Source organism: Calidris pugnax, unplaced genomic scaffold (assembly GCF_001431845.1).
Source record: "Calidris pugnax isolate Ruff unplaced genomic scaffold, ASM143184v1 scaffold197, whole genome shotgun sequence".
NCBI classification, from domain to species: Eukaryota; Metazoa; Chordata; class Aves; order Charadriiformes; family Scolopacidae; genus Calidris; species Calidris pugnax.
The window spans coordinates 2,116,686-2,142,316 of NW_015090936.1; the positions used below are offsets into that span (position 1 = coordinate 2,116,686).

The window sequence follows — 25,631 nt, forward strand, 5'->3', positions numbered from 1 at the left end:
TCTAACAGAGTTAAATTAGTATTTTGACTTTCTCTGTTCTGTAACCCATTCTGAAATATCAGTTGTCTTGACTGTTGTTCATAACTCAAATACAAAATCTGTGTTACACTTTAATAGCATTCTTATGTTTTGTTCTGCTGGTTCCAAAAAAAATCAAGTAGCTGGTTTGGTTTTCTGAATGTATCAGCTTTGGCATATTTTCCTCCCCCTTCCACCCCCCTTTCCCCCGCCCCCCCGGACGCACATATTTGGGAGATATCAAACATGAACATATGGGCACAGAGTGACACAGCAATAGAAGGATCAAGGTGGATAAACAACCTCTGCATAGAATAGCCCTATCCAAAAGTGTGGTGTATGGTTTGTGGTTTTTTATTTTTAAATCCTAGAACTTGCTGCTTATTGCAATAACTTGCTTTGTGGAGAGTTACCTTCTACCTTCCCCCTCCTTCCCAGCAGAAGGTGTGGGAACAAGTTTTGTTTCTGTAGTCACAACAGAGTTTCAGTGATAGGTACCATGGGACAGGACAAGAAAAGCTTCACAAATTGCAGATAATACAGGTTTGCTTCCTTGCATTGTCCTTCTCTGACTTCTTTTATCTTCTGAGAGAGTGGCTGTTATGATAACAAGAATGGTGTTCTGGTTACTTCCATAGCAAAAAGATCAAAGTGGGGGTACTAACCTTTTCTGGGAACTGAGCCTTCAAAGTACTTTTTGTACCTGGGCATCTCAGTCCTGAGCAATGTGAGCATCTTGTCTTTGTGTTGGTGGGCCTAGCAGGACAGCAGAACTTAGTATTTGTCAGTTGTCTGGACAGTGAAGTACTACTGTCTAGGAATAAGCTTAGCGAGAGACTTCATAATGTCCAAAGTGCAATCTGCTACTCTTGTTGGTACATCAAATCCAACTTGCAGCCATCGAAAAAGGGGTAAGTGTGTGTGTTGGTTTTGTCTTTATATGTGTTTTTTTAATTCTTCAGTCCCCCTGGGACATTGCTTCAGAATGTTGTTTCTTGAAATTGAAGATCACCTAATTTCCACCCTGAAAGTTTCTCATAACTGTTTTGCCTGTTAACTGTATCAATGCTATCCTCTCATTTTAAGTATTTTTCTTCTCTTGATATCTTACCATTGGCACTTAGAGAAAGCATGTATGACCTTTTTGTTGCTAGGCTAAATAATACGGGCTTTATTAGTCACCTCCTGTAAGAGTACTCTTTTTTTTTTTTCAACTGGAATTCTTCGTTCTTGACCAAGACCAACTGTGATGGGTTAGAGTATTCCGAATAAATACTTTACAAAAGCACTGGAGAATTCTCAGTTTGTAATGTTATATGTATACCTAAACATTGGTTCCTCCCTCCCTCCTTTCTCTCCAGTATCACCCTGAGTAACTGGAACATGTAGTTACTAGTGCTTATGTCAATTTACAAAGGCTTGACTTACAGCAAAACTCCTGTTTTTTTAGTACTGAAGTATAGGAACTCTATGCTGCTTGGTATTACTGTACTTCATGGCATTGCAAGTGTCTCATTAGTATAATTTGCTGTTCCATGTTTTTGATGTGTACTTACTATTTTGGGGAAGGGAAGGAGGAGAGGAAAGGGAACTTACAAGTTTTGATAGTTTTGGATAAAGTGGGAGTTTTGAGGGAACAGCTCTGTCTCTGGATAACAATGTCACCTGGGTAGTTATGTTGAAATAAGCAAGGCTGTAAAAATAATAAGGTTTTAATCTTATTTCATAATATCCTTCTATGGGTAATAGTCTGTTCTTCATTACAAATACTATGCTAAACTCATATGGTGATGTATTCTGTTTGGATGCTACTTAGCAGCAATTGCTTGTATAAATAGTCTTGAACTTAACAAAACAGAAGTAAGATAAGCCTGAAAACAGTAGCGGGTGTCCTGAGTTCTGCTGTCAAAAAAAATCTTCTGGAATCCTCTGATGTCAGTAATGAATGGAGGTTTCAAGATTTAATTCCATCACAAGTTTAAGATTATTGCCTGCCTTCAAGTGTTACAAATGTTTAAGCACCTATAGCTTACAGAAACTATTTTTCTCAGCAGTGAGCCTTTGACTGCACATTCATATATGTGAATATTTTGAGTCCAGCTATGTCGAAAAGGTAGAAGTACTTCAGACAAATATACTCTTGCTCTAGTGTGTTTGCAGTAACGCAGCTTTGAAACTGACAGGGGTGGAAAGCTGTAATTTACAAGTACTCTTGAAGACTATTACTCTTTTGCTAAACTCTGGTTTGGTGAGGATGTCGATTTACATACATTCATAGAGTAAACAAATACAGTTTCATGGCACTACTGATATAGTAAAAGAAGGTAGGCTGTCCTGTGTAAAGTATTTGAAGGAACCAGTCTTAAATCTTAGTTTCTCAGAAAAGGAAGGTTTATTCCTGGAAATACTGTCAACACTAATTGGATCTCTTTAAGCAGTAGTTTGTTTTTTATTTGTTTGTTTTTTGAAGCAAAGGGACAATTCTTCCTTATTGTATTTTTGGATCGCTTTTGTTTGGAGTACTTTAAATGCCTGACATCTAGCCTAAAATATCTAGTTGCCAGCTAAAGGCTGGGGAAAAAACAAAGTGCAAAAGTATGTGTGAGTACTCGGGTTTTATACCACTGACTCTAGCTGTATCGTCATAAATGTTATAGCTACACCATGAAAGGTGGTTGCTCCCACGGGGATCTCTGTGCTTAGTCCCGTTAAGGGAAGGTGTTCTAAAGATGTTAAACCACTGCGCTTAAGCTTGGAACAGCTGAGGCAAGGAATTCAAGGATCCAGAGTTTTGTGTGCATTGACTCATGAATGCTGCTTTGAGATCAGAGTCTGGCAAGTAAAGAAGATGCAAACTGCTGTATTTCCATGGATTCTCAGATAGCTTGTGTGAGTCGTTGCTGAGTTGGGGCTTTTAAGTCCCTGCCTTTGCTTTATGTGTATTATCCAACTTGTTAAAAAAGCCTACTTCAGAAGGGTTTGGTCTTTCTGTTGACAATATCAAAAGCAGAAGATGACTAGTGTAAGTCCAGACCTCTGGCATCTAGAAATGGAAGCTCAGCCTATAGTAGAACATGGTGATTTAAATGTCTAAGTTTAGTTAAGTCAAGGTGCATCCAAAATCAAGGTGGTCTGTCACGGCTTAATAAAATTCCAGGTTATGGTTGCACCTATTTATGGTGTGTGTTTGCTGTGTTGTTGGGGAGGTTGGTCAAGGTTGGTGACCCAGCTTTGAGGTGGGAAGAATTTCAAAATACACATTTGTGACTGGCTGTCACCTAAGCTGCTTTGTTCATTATACTTGCATTACAGCAGCATTTGTGGTGGGATAGTGGAGGGGAAGCTGATCTAATTTCAGGTTGCTTCAGCAGAATTTGAAAGCTTTTACTGGTGACAGTTGGTTATAGTTCAATTTATTGGGTTTTAAATTGTCTATATAAACTTGTACAGATGAATTTGTCTATATTTTTGACCATCTCCTAAAGTTTGATGTGCTGAATTCTAATATAAAAATGGCCAGCCCACGCATTAGAGTGAAACTAGTAACTGTGCTCTATCCCTGTACTTTCTGAGGTAGAGAAGGGTCTTGAAATAATGACATACTCAAAGGTAGGTACTTTGGATAAATATATGTAGTAGTTGGAAACTAGCTTCTACCAAATATAAAAGACTTTCACTTAATTTTTGGGTTAGAGGAACTAATTTTCCTTTCTAACTTTAGATGACCACACTCATTAGGATGTCTCCTGAGAAATGGAGTTGGGTTTTTAGCTTCCATCAGTACTGTGGTGCTCTCTGGAAGATGGCAATGGAGTTCAGCTGAAAAATGCATAGTGCAAACTGATAGCTCTAGTGCCCTAAAGACTGGCTTGTTCAGGTTTTCTCTCCTATAGATTACAGTCTATAGTGTAACTTCAGTAGTAGGTGAAATTCTGTATGAACAGTATAAGGAAGTGTAATCACTATTAAGCTTAGAGTTAATGGAGCTGTAAAAAAGGTGTGTTTGACTTGGAATGTGTCATACTGAACTATGTACAGAATGCTTATACTGTCATTTTAATTAGCAAAGTATCCATTATAAAACACACACTGAAATGTTTTTCTTGAAAATAAAAAAGCACCCCTGAAATTTTCAGACGGTTATCGTGCAGCTGTTTAATGTAATAAATATTGTCATATTATTATATGCTAATGGCAATGCTGTCCTTGATATTTCAAACTACAACACCAGACTGCTGATTTGAAAATTCAATGCTAGAATTGAATGCTACCCTAACTTCTTAATTAGTCAAAATAGACATTTAATAGGAAATAGTTGAAACTATTTCTTAATAGATACTATAAGTTTGAGCAATGTTTTCAAATTATTTACATTTCAGTTCTGTGGAAGAGGTTTGTTCTGGACAGATCAGGCTGTTTTAAAATTGCAGTACACAGTATATGTCCCCAAACTGTTCTGCCAGGGGAGCCTTTAAATACAAAGAAAACGTGTGAATGAAGTTTGAAAAGCATAGAGGAAGGACGCAAAGTTAGTGAAATTAATTTGGCATCTTTGGTAGCTAATGAGGGTTGGAGGTTCTAGGAAATAATTGATGGCAGTAAAGGGTTATTTCAAAGACTTCAAGTGGAGAAGTAGAGTAAAGATACTGTGATTACTAGAACACTTCATTGTTCCTTAATCATATACGGGATGGGGAGGTCTGTGCTCCTAGCTGAGTGTCCTTGATTAGCAAAATGGATGTAGGATTAAGAGAAGCTGCAGCCTTTATGAAATACCTAAATTTTGCATTTAATATGATAAGATGCTGTGCAGAGGGGAGGGAAGAAAGAAGCTGTGCTCACTTCTGGGCCTGCAGGTATTTTCCCTCTTCCTTCACAAGCCTGTCTTTCAAATTATTGCTTTAAACATTCCCTGAACTTTCCTCCATTCTCTGTTTTTTTTTTTTTTTTTTGATGCTGTGCAGAGGGGAGGGAAGAAAGAAGCTGTGCTCACTTCTGGGCCTGCAGGTATTTTCCCTCTTCCTTCACAAGCCTGTCTCTTTCAAATTATTGCTTTAAACATTCCCTGAACTTTCCTCCATTCTCTGTTTTTTTTTTACTCAAATGTTGCAAAGAGTTGATCTTTTTGCATGTGATGAAGCTGCCCTCTCCAGTTAATGTATCCTTTTGTTTGTCTTGTTTCCCTTCTTAGTGCATTTTATTGAATGTCTTTAAATAGTAAAGAGGATGACATGCAGACTAGTTCTGAAGCAATATGAGTGTCTTGTGGATATTTTTTAAAAGTAATTGTTTTAAAGAAATTTTTTAAAGAAATAGGAGTTAAGTGAAATTTGCTTCCAATTTAGTGTCCTCTTAATTGTATGGGATATTTTAAATGTTTGTTTAATGCATTTCAGGAGCATAACAAAATGGATGCATTGCTTTGCTCCAAAGTATTCTTTAATGTACACACAAAGTGCTTAAAACAGACACTGTCTTCCTTTCCTCTCTTTCTCACCGTATTCCAATCCTAGACAAGACCATAATGTGTTGTTTAGGGTTGATAGGTTGTAGGTTTGCTTATAAGACATAGTTAAGCTTTAGTGTAGGATAAAAGGTCACCCGTATAGGAGGCGACTTCCAAGTATTCTGATGGACTCCCAGAGCAAATGCAAGAGTGAAGGCTTATCAAATCAACTATTGTAATATCTAGTTTTTCAAATTATAACTTTGGTCTTCATATCAAGCTAAAGAAAACCTACAGGGTTGCTTATTCTTTTATAATTATCTTGGAGCTGTGGAGAAACTTTGTGTTCTTCTGTATGTGTTCTGTATCACTGCTAGTCTGTGAATCCTTTCAGTACATCAGAGAGCAGTAGTTTAGCTGGGAGGTGACAAAAAGCATTGAACAGGTCTAGGCAGCATCTATTGGAACACTGCCTGGCCAGGAAGTAAGTAGCCTTTCATCTAGCTCTGAAGTGACTATCGCCTTTGGCAAACCTGGCCGTGCTATGACACTGAGAAAAAAAGATCTTATTACTGTCAGCTTGTTTATCTACTGAACTCTAAAATATGGGCATAAGTACAGTTGTTGCTTGAGCAAGGAAAGTGTGTGGGTAGCCTGGGAGAGAGGAGATACGAGTCATTGGTGAGGTAAAGCAGAAAAAAGGGTTGGTGGTACTTGTACATATGAGAACAGAGGAATTTGTGGTAGGCTTTTCTGTCCATATTTAAGTTTGAGATAGTCCTAAAATAATTTTAAGCTAGACAATAACTCACTAAGACAGACATCCTGTTAAAAAGCATTTTAAAGAGCTCTAATATCTAGATTTGCCCAAGTTCAGCGTCTTAACTCTTTCTGTTCAGGTTCTTGGGATGCTCATTTGTTATTCCCATACCCTATAATTCCCATTTTGTTCCCACAAACTGCTTTTGTTTGTTGAGTACTGAAAAGGTGTGTATGTGGAGAGTAGAGTGAGCAGTCTCATCAATGAAGTGTGCCATAAAGCTGCTTAATTCCTTAATAAATGTCAATACTCTGGCTTTGACAACCTTTTCCATGCTTTAGAGGTTGGAACCTTCATAAACTGCAGTTGTGGAAGCTAATACTGTATGTTCTTCTGTGCAGTTACCGTGAAAGAATAGCTCTGAGCACTATAAAGTTCTGATCCTATCAATGATAGGATCAGCTTAAAGACAGTTTAATCCTTAGTGTTTAACAGGTGTTTCTTTGGGTGTGACTTACTTTTGTTCAGTTTTAACAGGAGAGAAGTTCTGTGTTCTCTATATAAATATTTGGTGGGTGGTTTGGTTCATGATTTCATACAAGGTAAATGTCTTTAATTGTGCCTGTGTCAGTAACTTGGTATGTGTATTGGAGCTTGCTCTTAATTACATCACTGTAAGGTATAATGTCAATGTATAAATTGTTTTTCTTTGGTCAAGAAGATGTATCTGTGGCACATAATTCCAAGATGCCATTGGTTTGAGCACTACCCTGTTTAGAAACCTTAAATATGTTTTAATCCCTTTGTTGTTGCAGTATCCTTGTGATAGCTAAAGATCCGTATGCAGATCCAGTGCTGAGGAAGCCGGAAACTTAACCTGTTTTAATTGGATTTCTTCCTCAACAACTACAATTAAACCATTTCCCAGATTGTATCATGTGGTATAGGAATCTTGCTATGCATTAGGCCTACGACCTTTTTTTGTGTAGCATTTGGGTAGAAGCCTTTGTTCAGGAGGACAGCATAACCTGCTTGAGACAGTCTAGGAAAGGAAGCCTCAACAGACATGAGTTTGAGTCATTGCTAAATATCAGTGGTTAGAAAAACAAAAGGAAAACTCCTGAGATCACGGAATCATGGAATTGTTGAAGTTGGAAGGGACCTTCTAGATATCATCTAGTCCAACTCCCCTGCCAAAGCAGGATTGCCTAGAGCACATTACTCAGGACTGCATCCAGGCAGGTCTTGAAAATCTCCAGAGAAGGGGACTCCACAACCTCCCTGGGCAGCCTGTTCCTCCTGATTTGTCCAGAACTTTTCTAAATGGTATTTTGAAGATGGAAAAACTTGAGACGTGTTCTAGTTAAGTAGGTAACAGGTGAGTACTCCCCTGTTCCCTGGAAGCAGAGGTTATTTTTTTCTAATTTTTTTTAGCTCAAAAGTCTTTCTCTTTAAGACATGCTAGTATGAGTGAACAGGCTTCTCAGATTCTGGCACTTCTCCATGTAAACTTGTTTCAAGCTGAAGCTGAATATTATCAAAAATGAAGACCCAGTCTTCTCCCTCTTTTACCTTGTTTTCAAGGTAGTTCTACATAATGCCCTTAGACCTGTAGTCTTGGGTTTATCTGTGGCACTTATCTAATCTGCTGGTGCATATCAACTGTTGTCTGTTTCTTCTTCCAGCCGTGACTTCTCTAAGATTTAGTCTCTGCATTTCTTCATTCTAGTGGCTAATTAAAGTTCTTTTTATTTTCACATGCCCCCCTGAGTTGTGTAGAAGACTGCAGAGATTATCCTACATTAGTTTAGACTTTGGGCAGCCAAACCATGTTTTGCTAGCCACTGAGCTCACTAGGTATCTCTGTAACTCAAGACAGCTTGGCAGAAATTCATTAGGAGCTTGGCAGGGCTCAGGCAACCTGCTGTGCTGCAACTTGGGGCATGTATTGTCTAACAGGCTCTGCAGGTAGGACATGGGAATGTACCATATCAGTATTTGTCTTGAAGTGCTATTGCACTTAATTTTACTTCAGGGCTGTGTGTGCCAGATGCAAGTGAATGGCAAACTGCACATAAGGCACCATCTGGTCTGTGGGGTTAGAATAGGGAAGAGGCTTGGTGTTGAAGCAGTAGGTTCTGCATTCAAACTCATAATGTTTAAGTAAATAGAGCTGTGCAGCTCAAAGGCAGCTGGACGTTGTGCGGGGCAGGGCAGACTTGGAGTAGGTGATGATCTTGGGTTATACTTGGTTGACTTGCATGACAATACTGAAATCAAGCGTCTGAATTGGAATTTGCACTAATTGCTCAACTATAATTATTTTTCTTTGCTGATAACAAATGCCGCTTGCCCCAACTTTGCCACATCTCTTTACTTTGGTCTTAACTTGACCACCTTCCTGCCAACTTGTCGAACTTTTGGCACTGTCACTCATCAGTACTTCATGAAGGATTCTGTGCTTTTGTTCATGTTGTCTCACAGAAGGTAAAAGCTCCTCATTCAAATTCATTCCCCTCTTCTGAAGACAATGTTCTCCCTCAAGCTTGCCAGGCAGCATGTTTTTTATAATGTTACTGAAAGCTTAAGCCACCACACAGATAGTGAATTTTGGCTCTTAGTGAACAATGGTTTCTAGGGAAGCTGAAACTAAAGGACAAATGAGATTTTACTTCTATTGCTTATGATGTTTTTTGTTGGGAGTGTGTTAGAAATGAAGAATTCATATCAATTCATGCTGGGTACAAATAGCAGAGTTTTGGTCAGAATTTGGCTGCTGGAAAATATGTTCTTTTCCCATGGAGATATCAGTTGCTTTTGTTTACTTTAAAAAAGGAAAATAAGTATTATTTCTGTTCTTGGTAACAAGTTGGAATTACACTTGCATTATCACCAGGTAGCAGAATTGCTTACTGAGACTCTGATAGTGTAAACGTCTCAGTCTAGCAGCTTGTCAGTAAGTTTAAGGTTCCTGTAGATATGGAGTCAAGCTCTTGCTATAGGATCTGATTTGGCAGAGAAATTTTGCTCTGCGACACAAGTGTACATATGAGTATACTTTGAACACATGCATTCTTCAGTTTTCTTTTCTCTTTCCCATTGCTGTGCTGAAAAGGAAAAAGATCTGTCAATAAAAACTGGTGTTCGGTATTCGGCAGCTAATGTTTGCTATGTTTTTATGTACACGATCTCCATGTGGTGTAACAAATCTTTCATGTTACTGAGATGGCTTAAATGTCTCTGGATGACTTCTGAAGCTGAGCTGTTGCTGGCTGCCTTGCAGCTATCCAGATCAGGCTGTTCTTTTACTGAATAGAAATTGATTCAGAAGTTTGTGGTTTCTTATGCTTTCAATAATCTTTATATTTGTGATCAGAAAAAAAATTAACTGCTGCAGAATTGACTGAATTGTGCAACAGAACCTAATGTTTAACTGGTTAAAAAGCTAAAACAAAACAGAGCACTGAAGACAAAGAAACTACAGGTGTTGTAAACACAAAAATATTTTCTTGAAGTGTTGAGTCTTAGCATTCTGCTGCTGAGAGCATTCCCTTCCATCATTAATGAATTCAAGTCAAATCATACACTGATGGAAAACTTACATTGAACTAGTTTGGATGTGTTACAACTGGTGACACAGAAAGGTAACAAACTTGATTTAGAGAAGAATAACTTAATTCTTTGTTGTGGTTTTTTTTTTCCCTAAAGGGGACAGATTCTTTGAATTAAGTTGTAATCTGCCCTTGTAAATGTTCTTAGAGATTGTTTTTATTATAACTCCATTGCTGATGCTCTCAAAAAGGAGAAGAATAGTTGCTGTTGGCAATACTTTCAATTTTCAAAGGCACAAAATACTAAACTATAGAGAAGCAAGAGAGTAAAATGAAATACTTCCTATTTTTCTTAGCTCTTAATCCAAAAGAAGTTAAGATCTGAATGACACTTGTGTGCTTTTGTGAACCAAAATGCAGCTCAAAAAAAGAGTGACACAACTTGTAATGCTTCTGTCCTTGATGAGCATAAGAGAAACAAAGCAGCGAGGTGGCAGGACTGAAGAGTGATGCTTATAAACAGCAAGATACTTGTTCCATGCAACTCCTTTATTTTTTATCCTTATACCGCAGCTTCTGGTCTTTCAGAGGAAAGGAGTGTAGGGGATGAAAGGTTTTTTTTTATCTTAACATTAGCTAGCTCACTTAACCAGCTTGCAAGAATGTAGTTAAACTTTAGACCAAATTTAATTTTTCAGTGCACTAAAATGGTATGATTCTTTCTTCAATAATGAAAGGAAGGTATGGATTCCTGTGTACCATGAGCAGGGGATACTAGCTGTACAAATACACCTGAGACATCTGAGCTCACCTTTGTATCATGTACAATCATATACAAAACAGAACATGAGTAGCACTTTTTTGGTTCCTTTGAGCTGTCCAGAAGAACATGTTCTGCTGTCTAACTTCTGCAGTGGTTTTTTATAGCTAATTTCTGTCCCTCCCTTCCATCCATAGGTTTATCTTGCTTCCTGAGCTGTTGAAGCTCAGTCAGTTACACTGTTGACTGATTATAAAGCCATCTTGCAGTGGTACCTGTGCTTCTCTATTGTTCTGAGTACTGCCTTGTTTGCTATTTGTTTGTCTTTCCGCAGCCTTTGCACAGGACTCACTGAGGTTCTGGCTGTGCTGCATAGGCCAATGGACTGGTTTCTTACTGAACCATTGATGGGTGCCAGGTCTTGGTAGTCTTTATGGAACAAGACTTTAAGCTGCTTTCAGGTCACTGAAGACATCTTCAGTTTGCTTTTCAGTAGTAGGCCCAGCAAAAGATCTCTGCAGTCTCAGACTTCAAATTCAGCTGACCTGCTTGAAGCAGGAGAGGCTATTCAGTTTCTGCAACTCTGAATGTTTTCCCACCATCACAAAACTGTTCTTATCAAGGCCTGAGCATGTGATAGATTTTGCCTTAAACAATATTTGACTTCTGGCTTCCCCAGACTACATGTTATCAAGCTATGGTATCTTTTGCACAGATATCTTCCAATCCTTTCACAAAACAGAAGTCAGTAGGTAAGGGTGCTGCTTTGCTGGCTTGGCATCATGGCATGTATAACCTGTAGGATGACACAGTCCTAACAGCCTGGGCATTCTCCTAGTGAACAGTGTTGTGAATCTCTTCAGAGGCATTTTCAGTGTTCTTGCCTCCTGTGGGAAATTGTAAATCTGCTAACTGCCAATGGGCAGCATAGCTCCCCCTAATTCTGAACCATGAAGACAAATGAAGACACTTTTAGCTTTTTTCCCTTCCTCTTCCATACCAAGACTTTCTTCCCAATCTTTGTCTATATGTCATTGCAGACATATGCATAGATGCAGTCTAGAAAATCTTACCCCGGTGGTTACATCCTTTCAAGTTCCTAGCAGCTCATTTTGCTGATTCTGTGAAGGTAGCCTTCTGTGTTGCCGCTGTCTCAGCTAGAAGGCTTAAGCAAGGTCTAAGCTCCTGAAAGACTGTGTAAGGGAAAGCCTATGTAGGAAGGCCCAAAGGCTGCCATCACCTTCTGATGGCTGGCTGTTGTAAAGCCAGTGGAACAGGGGGTAACTCCTGCTCCTTTACTGATATTCCTCCCCCCTCTCTCCCCACCCTGTGGAGGCTGTAGCTTGAGTGTATTTATGGCTACTGGTATTTGAGAAGTTTTCTGCAGTATCCATACCTCTTTTGATGTATGGGGTATTTTTGAAATGGTTAAGAAATGCTTCTACTCTAATGATTACAGAGTAGCTGAATTAAAAAGAACTCCTCTATTGTAAATGAATTTAAGAAGAATATTTTGCTAAAGTTTTTTTTCTGTCAGCAATTTTGAAAAAAATCTCTCTGGCTAACAGCTTATGTATTGTCTAAAGTTACACAGTGTAAAAATGGACATGTGAGTTAGTCCTAATTCTATAATGACTTCAGTGTCTGGACTCCTTTTGGTGCTTGTAGCTTGCATGCTCATTTTGCTTACTTCTTCAACTTAGTGCAGGTTACTGGGTTCTGTTTTTGAGGAACTGAAGGGGAGGGAATGCTTTCTGAGCTATACATATTTGCAGTGAACAAGAAGGCCAGAGTTGTTTCCCAGGGACAGCCTCTGAGAAGAAAAGAGGGATGGGTGGTGTGTCCTTGTACACCTGTACATCTACACAGATCTGAGATCTTGGGTTACTTGAACTGACATCTATTGCATGACTATTTATCAAATGCTTCTGCTGAAAATAACTTTTCTGATAATCTGTGTCTTCTCTGCATGCCTTTGTATCTGTCATGATGTTTTGATATTGTACTTATTTTGGGATTTTTTTTATATCCCCTTTTTTTGGGTTATCTCATAATTCACCTTTTGCCTCTTGGTTTTTGCTCAGAACTCAGAATAGATTTTGTCATTGGAAATTGTCACTTCTCAGTAGAATGAGAGAGCTCTAACATAATGTAAGGTCTTACTTTCAACAGGAGGTTGGACCAGATGATCTTGAGAGGTCCTGTCTAGCCAAGATTTTTCTAATGATTTTGGCTTAGCTCTTGTATGCCAGCTGAACCCTGCGTCAAAAAGTTATCAGGTCTGAAGAGGAGTTTGCCTCTGTATGCTGTTAAACTCTGCTTGTCTTCCCGTCAATATCTTTTTAATGTCTTCCAAGAGAATTGACAGAAGTGATGCAACTGTTTAAGTTTGTAGAAATTCTGTGCGGGAAGAGGTGTAGAAATCATTTGCTTACCACTTACCATGCTCATTTTTAAGAAGCAGCTTCCTTTATACCTACTTTTCTGGCTTATCAGCGGTGAGGTAATGGTACATTACTTGGAGGCTCTAGAATCTTGTTTGTTCTTCAGATTTTCCTATATGTACTGAATTTTACTCTAGTTAGTGTATCTGTGCATGTATTTCTGTGTAGTGTTTTTGTTTGCTAAAGTAACTTTAGCATTGGAGGGGGAAAATACAAAAAGCATGCAGTCCAGTCTAGTGATAAGGTGCAATTTTGTGTGGTTTCTGTATCAAAAGAAGTTAATCTGATAGAAGTCATCATGTGAATTTTTACATCATTCGATACAATAATGCAGGAAAGCCTTAGTGTACTCTGGCATCTTTAAATCGTGTAGACAGCTCGTGGCTATTAATGGGGAGAAGGTAGAAATGGAAGCAGATAAGAAAATAAGTGGTAACTTGCTCTTCTTATGTTGGAAGAAGAAAAGTTTGTCATTCCTTAAGGCTCAATGCTTTCATGCAGCTGAATAACGCCAGATTTGCATAAAGGCAGCTGAAATCCATCCACCTTACTGTACCTTGCAGCTCATGGGACAATATCTTTTTCCCTTGTTTGTGTATAGAAATTTGCTGTCAGGAAGAAGGCAGGGATGATAAGAATTTGGGAGATGTCACAGAAAATTTTTCAAGGAAATCTTCAGTATGTTGTACTCTCTTCTTAACTATTCCATGAACTATTTCTACAAGCAGGAGGGACAAGAGGCTGCTAAACTGAAAATACAAGTTTCTGCCTGCATGGATCTTCAACATGAAATTTATGTTTGGAGGTGAGAATTGCAGTGGAAAACAACTGGGCAGAGTGGGTAACTGTTGGATTTAGTGTAGTAAGGAGGAGTATTGTGTCAAAATCAGCTGCACAAGACCAGTTTTAAAGCAACTAACTGGACTAAAAAGTCTTAATGAATTTCTGACTCAGCTGGTGAAGTGGTAGAAGTAATTGAATGAGTACCTGCAAGTGCTTGCTTGCAAGGCAAGAAAATAGGTGTGTATGTTTGCAGGTAAATGAGGAGAACACTGCAAGCAGTGAGCAAAAATGAGGTGCAGCAATGAGATCAGTTTAAAATGAAGTAATGGAGGTTCAAAACAATTTGACAGTTACTGAACCGTATGCAGTAAGTTCTCCCGTTTAGTTGCAATTAATGTCTCAACTCTTCAATGTGTTGTATGCTTGTACATTTGGAATGTTGCTTCTACCTAAACTGACTAGATTTATCACAGATACAGCTGATCAAGTAAATTAATGTTATCTACAATGGAGGTGAAGGAATACGAATCTGAAGTCCTAGACTTGACATTTTCTGATAAGTATGCTGAACTCTGGGTTCTGGCTGGCAAGATGTGCAACTTACTGGAAGAAAATGTTCTGAACTTACAAGGCATATAAACATCTTCCTGTCTTTTCCTCCTGCCCCCATTTTTGCTTAATACCGTCTTCAGGGCAGTAAGTCTTTGCAATTTTAAGAAGCTGGCTTGCTGCAGCATTAAGTATGGCACTGTTTTTTTGGCCATGGTACAAAATACAAAGTGTGCCGACCAGTGTGCTAAACTCCAAGCAGGTAACAGGCATTATAATGGAGTATTATAGGCAGAGGTACTAGACATATCCTTAAATATTGAGAAAGCTGGAGTGTAAGAGTCTGAAAAATCCTTGTACTACCAGGACTCTTGCAAAGAACTTACCCCCTCATCCCCCCAAACCAAACAACCAGAATCCCCAAACAAGTTCTAGAGCTCATCCACTTAGATTAAGGAAGCTCTTTTCTTGTGAAAGTGTTCAGTTCTATTTTATAGTGGTTGTGACCCATTTGCTTTGTTATGCCATTAGTGGCCCTAGAGCCGGTTGGAGTGCTTCAGTTTACTCATCTTCTCTGTTGCCTACATCACAGTTCACAGTATCCTTCAGGGAGTGCTTTTGGGTGTTCAGTAAAAGCTGATACAGGCTTGTTCTCTAGCTGTCAGTTTCCTCTGTTTGCTTCAAAGATATGGAAAAGTGCCAGTAATTTCCAATTGGCTTTTCCATGGATAAGAAAAGTAAAGGCTTCACTGCAAGTTCACAGGTGGCTGCTTTATCTCTTGCTCCTGTGGAACCTCTCCAAGTAACACATTGCCTATACATTAGCTATAATGCTTGTAATAGGTATGTTAGTCTACAGAAATGAATTCTAGTTGCATTCCTGTACATTAACAAAGATGACTGTTAATGCTAATCAAACTGCATTTACGAAAACTCAGTAATACTATGTGAGATAGTAACAATTGGATGCCAGTGCTGTTAGATGTCTTCAGAAGATACATTGTGTGTTTATTTTAAATGCTGCTTTTTAGTATTCATCTTCAATTTAAGGAGTCTCCTTATGAGGAGAGCATCTGCAGGCCAGTGATTTGGCATCATTACAGTTAAGAATAGGTTGTGAAACGTTAACTAAAATGGCTTGTTTACTGAAAACCTTATGCTAGAAGAGGATCTGAACTTAAAATTTTCAAATCACAAAGCCCGTCAACTGAAGCACAGAGGTCTGATGTCCAGTTGTAGCTTTTTCTTGTTGTGAGTGTGGGGAGAATGCTCGGTGTAATTGAGGAAACTGTCTGAAAATGTGTCAGGACTGGACCAGTGCGTTCACCTGATGCATGGGCTTGCCCATCTCCTTTAAATTTAGGTATTTAAAGAAGGGGAAGAGTAAGCCGAGTGAGGTTTACAGATGGAGGGTGTTGTTTGAATGAGAACAGTTCAGTTTTAGGAAACTGAAGGCTCTTTTCTTGTTCTAGCATGTGGAGGACACAGTTGTAACCCACTAAAAAGATTTTTTCCCTGCTTGGATTAACTGCACACATAGTACTGTGTGGCTTCAGAATCTTGCAGTGAGACTTAAGTTAATACTTTGATGTTAAGGGTCATAGCTGAATTGTGAAGCAGCATTATATTTAAAGGCAAACTGGGAGTCATATGGTAACACAATACACAATAAGAAACGCAGTTAAGTTGAGAGGCTTCAATATAGAAGGTAACTCTGGACATTTTGACTTGACAGATGCCTTGCAGGATAAAACAGCTGCCACTTCATTCTTCTACACAGCTGAAAATGTTGTGTGTGTGACAACACACAGTGCTGCATAACTTCTAAGCACAGACTGCTTAAAGTGGCTGGCTCACCCAGACAGATCAACATTAAACTGGTTTCCCTAGACAGCACCAGGATTACCCGTATGATGTTTTCTTCATCTGATTCTTCTAGTCTTTTGTGGAGGAGCCCATGTACTGGCCCTGGGTGGGAAAACAAGTGGCTGACCTCACAGAGCTCTAGTGAGCAGGGCTCCTTGCGGAATGCAGGTGGCTCTTATAGTCAGTACAAGGTGATACAATAGATCTATGGCAGCCGTTTCATAGTGTGGCAGATATTTTGACATTAATACCCAACTTCAAATTCCATTGACCTCTGTACAGCAGGGGATGCTACTCCATCCTTTCAGAAAAGGCACGAAACGTGCCACCTTGCTGGTGATTATGAAGTGATTTTTTTTTTTTTTCGGTTTGGTGTTTGAATGCAAAGAAACAAGGAATGCCCGACAGCTTTTGACGGTGCCTGTAAGTGGCTTCAGGTAGACTCCTAGGTAGTGCTGGAACCTTGAGCAGCTTTCAGCTTCTGCGGTGTACTCTGCAGAGAATGCTACCTCCTCAGCCTGACGAGTCTGGCTGCACTAGCAAGCTGGCATAATTTCCAGGTATAGCAGACTTTTTCTGTTCCATTATAAATCTTTTTGTGCTCTAAAGTGTAAGAATTCATAGACTGAAGGTGTCATGTATTGGTTAAAAGCTTTAAACTTTTTTGTTAGTAGGAGTATTTGCTATGATTAAGGAGTTAGGATGTAGAGGAATCGTCGTGAAGAGGGAAAGCTCAGCTTCTGAGGAGTAAGGTTTACAGCTTCTCAACTTCCCAGTTGTTAAGACTCCTATCTACAACATTCATTGAACAAATCTGTTTTGTGGGATTGTGTAATTTGTGATTCTTTCAAGTTCCTAAGCATAAGTTAAAGACAATGATTTGCTAATTAATCCTACTTTCTGCTTTTGCTGTCTGCTGCTGTGTTGGACCCCTTAATGGAAAGGACAGGAAGAACTTTCAACAGATGGTTTTGGCTCTTGTCATGTGGGGGTTAGGATGGGGAGCCGTTCTTTTGTATTTTTACTTGGTTCCTGAAGCTTATTTAAAATATTTTTGGCATGTTAACCAGGTGCTTTTAGTACTAGACTGCATCATTACGGTGTAACAAGACTGAATCTGAGCTAGAAGAATCCTGATCACTAATTTCTTGTGCTATGCAGTCGTCTTGATCATATACACATTCCTTTTGCTATTGTACTAGGCATGTGATGTAATGGTTTGCATAATAGTACCTGATTTCTTATGGCCTACAGCAAAATGGAATAGTTTAGGTGGGTTTTTTCTACTCATTTTTGTTTACCTCTGTAGGTTCTTTTAGAGGAATAGACAAATATAGTCAAGTGTTGTGTGGCTTTACTGACAATGCCAGGTCTGAAAGTTATGTTGTTGGAGGCATTTGAATTTGAACTGAGCCTTAGTTATCTGCAGCTGAAATGTTTTGAACTTTTTCTTGGCAAACTTCTTGCTTACTATGCTATAGATATAATACATACTGAATCAACATATAGACTATTGTGTTCTTAAACTTTGATTGTTTTCCTTCTTGTAGCTCTTTTCACCTGCAAATGCTTTTTTTTTTTTTAACTAGATTCCACACAATTGGAAACAGTAAAACTGGATTTGCTGGTTGTGGTCCTGTTGCTATGCTCTCTGTCTAGAAATACTAATTTAGCACAATACAAAAGTTATCTCTTGTCACTGAGGAGCTAAGTGAGGCTTGGTCTTGGAATACCTCTGTTTCTCAGGTTTGCAGCTGGGTGTTTTGGTAGTCATCTGTAAATAACTACCAAAATAATACCTGTAGAGCTCTAGCAGTCATAAAGCAATTCTAAAAGTATTAATACAAAGCCATCTTATAATTATTTTTTAAAAATAATTGTGTGCACTCATTAATTCGCCTGTCTCAAATATCTTTTCCCACTAATTAAGCTCTCATGAGCAAGAACTTCTTGCTTATATAGCTACATTGCCTTTCCTGAATTACTATGTATCTTTCTTTATGCAAGTGAAAGTTGCATAAATCTGATTGGAGAACGGAGCCCTTTTAAAAGCACAGTCGCTTTTGGAAGGCTGAAGGACTTTAGTCTTTTTAGTCTGGAGAAGACAAGACTGAGGGGGGATCTGATCAGTGCTTATAAATACTTAAAGGGTGGGTGTCAAGAGGATGGGGCCTGTGTTTTTTCGGTGGTGTCCAGTGACAGGACAAGAGGTAACAGGCACAAACTTGAACATAGGAAGCTCCACTTAAACATGAGGAGAAACCTCTTTACTTTGAGGGTGGCAGAGCACTGCAACAGCCTGCCCAGAGAGGTGGTGGAGTCTCCATTTCTGGAGACGTTCAAAACCTGCCTGGACGTGTTCCTGTGCAACCTGCTCGGGGTGGACCTACTCTGGCAGGGGGGTTGGACTAGGTGATCTCTGGAGGTCACTTCCAACCCCTATTGTTCTATGATTCTGTAGTTAAGTTATTTCTGTAGTCTTGTGGATACTGCTGCTTATTCCTGAAACTGGCATTGTCATCTCCCACAATGAGAGTTAAAATACTTAAATACTATTGCTCTCTATCAAGCACCGAGTTTTACTATTTAGTGTGCTTTTCCTTAATGTTGACAAATTCAGGTTGTCCTAAATTGCATTTGTCTTGTCTCCTTAACATAATTACAGAAGCTTGCTAGAAAAGAAGTGTGTTGTCATAGAATCATAGAACAGTTTGGGTTGGAAGGGCCCTTTAAAGGTTGTCTAGTCCAGTGGCTCATCTGTATGCTATATATACTGAAAACTAGTTGCTCTGTATTAAGGATCTAAATGCTCTAGAGAAGAATCTTGGTCTGTGTACCTTTTAACTAAAAATTGTTTAAAGGTTTTTGTCTTAAGTTTTTGCTTAAACAATAGCATTTTACATTTGCCTGTTGAGGCATGGCAGTGAGTCTTCATGCCACATGTCTTATGACATTATCTCTCTTGTCTTTCAGTGAATGATAGTGTCTAGAAAGGGTATGTCCCTTCAGGAGAGAGGTGCCAATGTCCAACCGGCCTAATAACAATCCAGGGGGGTCACTGCGACGTTCACAGAGGAACACTGCTGGGGCCCAGCCACAAGACGACGCAGTAGGAGGAAGGTATGACTGTTTTCTCTGAGTGTGTTTTAATGTATAAGATCAAAACCCATGTGATTTAATTAAAGAATGAAGTTTTTCACCCTGCAATCCAAGCAGTGAAAAATCTTTTTGGCCCTGAAATGCTATCTATGTTGTTATAGCATGGGATGAAAATATGGATAACTCACTATCATGCATGCTCAGCTAAAGTAGGAGTAGCAGATCTATGGGGAAAAAGTGTAACTGAGCTATATTCCACAAGTCACAGGTAGTTAGAAATTCATTCCCCCTCTTCTTTCCCTGATAACAGAAATATTGGGGGTGGGGGGAAATGGGACAGGATGGTCAGATGGACAGGGAGACTCTAGTGTGTGAAATCTGGGAAAATCTGTCTCCATATTAGAGAAGACTGAATAACTGGCACCTCTCTGTTCCCTTGCACTGCACATGCAAGCTTTTGAATAGTTCAAGAACATAAGACTTGCTATCCTTTAATATACTTGTATTAGTGAGCAAGTGGACCAGGTTGTATTTGTTCTGTAAGTGGTTGCCCCTACGGTGCAGAACAAAAAAGATCCTTGAAACTGGCTGTGTTATTATTGCCATGTCCTGTATGTATAAGTCTTCCTTTAATTTTGTTAAAATATTAGCCTAATGAAGGAAGGTTATAATACGGTGTTAGGCAGCACCTGTCTGTATTCTGCTTCCTCAGAGGTGTTACTGGTACAGTTGTTTGAATACATGTATCTTGGGCTTGGGTTTTTTGGTATAAGAGCATTAAAATATTGCAGTCAGTAGCACAAAGTAAAAAGGTTTTTTACTATGAAAGGATCCGGCTATAGCATGTAATGAAGACGAGGTATATTTCTTAGTATAAAGTCTGACTGAGAACAAAGTCACTATTGAATGTATGAAGGAGGCTAGTTGTTCTTCTGAAGAACTTTGGGGGGAAATAATTCAATCTGCGAAATGCAGCTTCAATCTGCGAAATGCAGCTTCACTTTTTCTAAGCTAGTATCTATTGTACAAATGGAAAAGCAGGTGATGAACACAAGGCTTCTGTCCTGGACTTCTGTGACATAAGGAGAGGGGATGTAGCTGATTATTTTGCAAGCTAGAACTGTTTTTAGACAATACCCCCTCTCTTTAAATGAGGCATGGCAAACCCTTCATTCTGTTCTGTGTTAACTCTATGTCTGAATGGATGTTTAAGATATTGCCATACCAACTCTTACCTTTTACACTGAACTTGACGTGGGTGAATAGCCTTCTCCCTGGAATAAAGAACTAGAGGCAAGTTATTTGGGCATGGGGTGCGGGATTCTTCTTCAGATATCTACTACTTAAATTTTATAGCAGAATGCAAGGGAGAAGCTCTACAGCAAGTCAGACAAATTGAAGAATTACAGGGGTAGCACTATATTCTTGTAAGTTACTTATCTGGTGTCTTGGTGCATTGTGTATGCTGTCACACAATGATTCCAGATGCCACCTGTCTTAAATGGCTGGATGTCTTCCACCCCTCACCAAATCTCTGTCAGTCAGACTTCCTTGAGCAAGAATGTGCTGCATTCCTGAACTACTTTAGACCTTTGTTGCAACCAAAGCTCTTTGTTTAAGTAAAGAGGATGGAAGCTTACAATACCCTTTGAAAATGTAGGCTCTTTAGAACAAGACTTCCCCTGCCTTCCCATCTCTGAACAAGTATTTTTGGCTGGTAAAGCATATAGAAAGGTCTGCCTAAAGCATGCTGTTTAATATAAACTTTATAATGAATTCAGTTTCTCTTGCTGTCTTCTGTATATCCTTTTTAGTAAGCTGCTGGGCAGAGATGGCTGTTGTACAAGGAACAATGTAAGACAGATCTATCATGTCCGTGAAAAATTTGAAGATGAAATGGAGAGAGACAGGCTCTCAAATGACAGTCACCACAACCAAACACACCTTTTCTTATGTTACTTATCTCAGGATACTTGAGATAGTAACCTATGTCCAGTCTCTTCCTCGCATTTGTCACCTGTAAAGTGAAACTCTTGAATTTCAGCTGTAGAATCATTTAAAGAGAACAAATGATCTGTGGAAAGACCAGTTTCAATAATATGCTCATATTGTGCAAAAAAAATAACTGTGACCTTAGGATGCATCATATGTTAGTATTTTAGTTGGAGTTGGGAATGTTCTTTTGAAGCACATGTCATCCCCACCTGCTGTGCTTAGGCTAACATGGAATGGTCTTGGAGCACTTGAATTGGAGTCCCTTTGGTTGAAACTAAACTGGAACTTGTGCTCTAGGAGAGCAGTTTGTGCATCCTGGTCACTTGTGTTTGTAATCTGGTCTGCTTTGAAGTAGGAATCACTTGGAACACATAGGTAGTGGATGTTGGTCCTCAATGGCAAGTATCTTGCTTTATGAATTTTCTTCTGTTGATCTGCACTACTTGTTGAGGTAGTTGTGCAGATAGTATGAGACTTTATTCAGCTACTCCATCAGATCCATGTGTTTCTTAAAAAAAAAATAATTTCAAAACACACCCCCCAACCCAAATAAGAATAAACTGGAAATACATACACAACCCTCACTGCTCTCCAACCCCCCTCAAAACAACCCCTCCTAGTATTGTAGAGGGAATGAAGTAGTAATGTGAGTCTCTAGGGGGTTGTTGCTTCACACCTAAAATTAGCCGCAAAGTTTATAAGTAAACTTAAGAGCCACACCTTCTAAAGTGTTGGAGAAGGTTACTTCACTTTGGTCATAGATATGCAATCATAACCCTTTGAGCAAGGACAAGTTTCAATACTGCCTGAACTTGTGTACTTGATGACATTTCTGCTTTGTATAAATACCTTTCTAAATGCTGGAAATGCAGCAGTTTTTTTCTTAAAGCTTTCTTGTGGCTAAGGTGCATGCATTTTCAAAATACAATTAAGTGACACAAACTTGAAAAGTTTGTGCAGTTTGTCACTTATACTGTAATTTCAGCCTTTGATGTAAAGTCCACTGATGTAGAGTGATTGATTGAATAGCCATTGGTAGTGTAAGCCCAACGGCTTTGGAATAGCCTTAATTCTGCCTCTGTCTCTTGTGCTCTGACTGGAGTGAACATTGCTACAGACTTCAGCTGAGAAAGGTGTTACAAAGGAGAGGGACTGGAGAATGATATAGATTCCAAGATGAATGGTTTTGTGTGTCTTTCTACAGTCTTCAACTGTTTTCAGTTTAAAGGTCTTCAGTTAAAACTTTATCAATTTAACTTGCTGAGTGACTAGTGTTCACTTGCATTGAAGACTGTGGAAATGCCAAACTTCTCTCGGTCTAGTGTGTAAAACCCCTGTGATATATACTTGTGTATTTGGCTTAACCTGGAAGCAACAATGCAAATCCATTTTTCTCTAGACTGGGCTTATTTGATGTCACCCTAGTAACATCAATACTTGTGGTGAGCGGGAAAAGCTTGTGATGCGTTTTTTCCTGCAGTTTTACTAACAACTTCACACTCAACACAGAAACTTAAAATCAAACACTCAAAGCTTATTTCTACAGTTGTGTTTATTAAGAAACAACAACGAACACACACAAAAAGCCCACCCCAAAACAAACAATGATGTTAGGCTCATAGATAGTGTAGGAAAATTTTTGCAGCACAAACTGGTAGCAAGCTTAGCATCTACAATGTGTGCTTTTGTCTAGATGAAGCAAGGGATGTGTCTTTGAAAACTGCTGTATTAACTGGTGAACTGTTTTTCCCCTCAGTGTATGCATAGAACCAAACCAGCCTTGATGAAGTTGGACTAATGTGATTTTTCACTTTCTGTTGTCAGTATAGATGTTGAAATACCTTTGTACTTTGGATGACTTTCTGCTGTTGTAGGTGTTACAGTTCTTACTGGCTTTACTACCAGATTGAAAAGTATTCAGTGTTACCTTCCTAATTTAGAATTAGTGTTATGATGGTACCTTCCTAATTGTACTGCATGAATCCTTGTCTGAACTATCTCTTCCAGCACTTTCCATTGAAGGATGGCTCTTTGCAGGTTTGTAAGGAAGCAATAATGATGCTAAAGCTTCCCTTTGCAGCTGTAAACCAAAGAGGAGTGGGAAGCAGATGCATTAATGAGAGCACTTTTCATGGAGGCAGGAGGAGGGGGTGGAAGGTACTTACTGTCACTTTCTTAACTCTGTGTCTGCATTGTCACTGTGTGTGTTGAAGAATTGTGCCCTTGTGTCTTCAGTTCCCAGTGATGCCATAGTATTTATTTTGAATGGAAACAATTTGGAAGTGATATTGTGAGGCACACAATAAGATCTTTTCTGGAACTGGTGCAGTTGTCTTTTCCTTTCAGTTGTGAATAATGTTCCAGTATATTGATAGAGCGTAATGGAAGTGGTCCTATGTATTAGAACAATTTACTAATGCTGCAAATTTTTTTTTTGCCTTTAGTGGCATGAAATAGTAGTGACATTTATCTTTTAATCTGCATATTGTCACACTCCTGAAATCTTCAGGAACAGCAGTATTTAAGTAGGATATAAATTTTGACATAAATGACTGCTATGCTGATGCAGTTTTGTATGAAAGTATGAAGTTTTTAGAATATAATATATGCATGTTCTTGTGGACTTGGGATTGAAAGCTAAATTAGAAATGAGATCTTGTTAGCTGAATAGAGGATATTGGTATAAGCAGAATCTGGAAAACACTTTGAACTGACCCTTTTTCAAATACTAAATCAAGAAGAATGCTTTTGTCAGTTATAGTATTTTTGTTCTAAACAGGATTTATTTTTTAGACTGTTCACATCTTATCTGAGACTTGTGTAAGAACTGAATTTAATTATTGAATTGGTGGGGAAGACAGGTAATGTTTACACAGCTTATTTCATCTGTGCTAGTGCTTTTTAAATAAATCTAATGCCATGCTCCTTTAAACTGATATGCTACTGCATGTACAGTTGCTAGTGTCTTGTGTACCTTCTCTTTGCTACACATGCAAGGTGAATGATCGAACTCAAAGAATGAGAAGTGAGAGAACAGTAGCTCTCTTAAAAAAAAAATACTGGAAAAAAAATTCCTTATCAGTTTTGACTTTGTGTTTATGTTTCTAGTGTAGCCTTTCTGTTCTAGCTATGAGTGTTATTTCTACTGATAGGCTGATGAATAAAGAAAATAAAGCAAATGCAAGAAGTCTGCATGATATGGTATTCACAGTCCCCAGGATATGGTTGTAGCTTTATTGGTCCACATAAATTGGACACTGGTATGAAGTGATGTTTGTAAAACTTACGAGAACCCGAAGGGTTCAAAGGTGTATGGGGGGTTGTATGGAACAAGTGGAAACTCTTCAGTGCATGATTTAAGTGCTTGATGTTTTAATTTATCGCTTTAGCTATGTTTTACTTGAAAAGATGTTTGATGATTTGTTCTGTGAGTACTTTAAGCAGTAAGTTGAATCCAGTTCTAATTATAGCAAACCAAAAATCTTTAAGGGAAAGTAACCTTTTAAAATATACTTTAGAATAAATAAACCCTTATCAATTAGCTTACACAAAAAATTAGATTCCTCCTAAGTGTAAATTATGTACTAACTTCTGTTACTCCTGTAATAAAACTATTTTGGGGGGGAAATGAAATTTCATGTCTTAATCTTTCATTGGGAAGAGGAAAAGGCATGCACTCAATTAGGTGAAGCATTCCCAAGTTTACCTTGTTGGTGTTTGCTGTTGTGGGCTACAGATCTGTTCTGTTTAACTGGCTTTTGATAGTAAAAACTATTTCTTCTAGTATGAGAAATAAAAAATAAATAGTGGAGTATGGAGAAGATGCTGTTAATTTAATCTTTTCAGACTGTTAGACTCTTAGAAAGGTGAGGCACAGAAAATGTTTTGATTATGTGCTGCACTCAGCTGTTTGAGTAACTGACTAAATGAGACTACTTTGGAAGAAAACAGAGGAAGGAAAGTTATCAAGAAAAACATATTACTGAAGTTTTAACATTTTGACTTTGTAAGCAAATTATCATATGGTTATCACTTAGGTGATTAGACTTTCCTACTAAGGTTTATGTTAAGATTGTGTTAAAATCCTTAAGAGGATAGTGCAACTTTCTGGTCAATAGCAGGCTTAGCTCTGCCTTTGCTATTAGATTTCTGGCATTTGGTTGGAAGAAGCTGTTTGAAAGCTTGTGGAACCCTTCTACTTATTCTTTTGTCCTAAACTTTCTGATGTTTGGGATCATGGGTTGGAGCAGGATACTAAAATCTGAAGTCTTTCTCCCCTTCCCCCCTGTGATTCAAAGATGTTTGCATAGCTCATCTCCAAGGACTAAATAGCCTAGATTAATAACATTTAAATATACAA

At 38.6% G+C, this 25,631-nt stretch overlaps 1 protein-coding gene across 6 annotated transcripts in view; it reads left to right on the forward strand.

Annotated features, from left to right (window-relative positions):
- Positions 1–330: 330 nt before the first annotated feature.
- Positions 331–25,631, forward strand: part of TRIP12 (thyroid hormone receptor interactor 12) — a 72,522-nt gene continuing 47,221 nt past the window's right edge. For 2 of the 6 annotated variants that reach the window (XM_014951753.1, XM_014951754.1), the window contains exons 1-2: positions 332–929; positions 19,151–19,297. In XM_014951753.1, coding sequence (XP_014807239.1) covers positions 19,200–19,297 — 98 coding nt within the window. In that variant the 5' untranslated portion in view covers positions 332–929; positions 19,151–19,199. Of the gene's footprint in view, positions 930–19,148; positions 19,298–25,631 lie in introns of those variants that run through there. The other 4 variants (XM_014951750.1, XM_014951751.1, XM_014951756.1 and 1 more) reach the window with 4 other exon arrangements.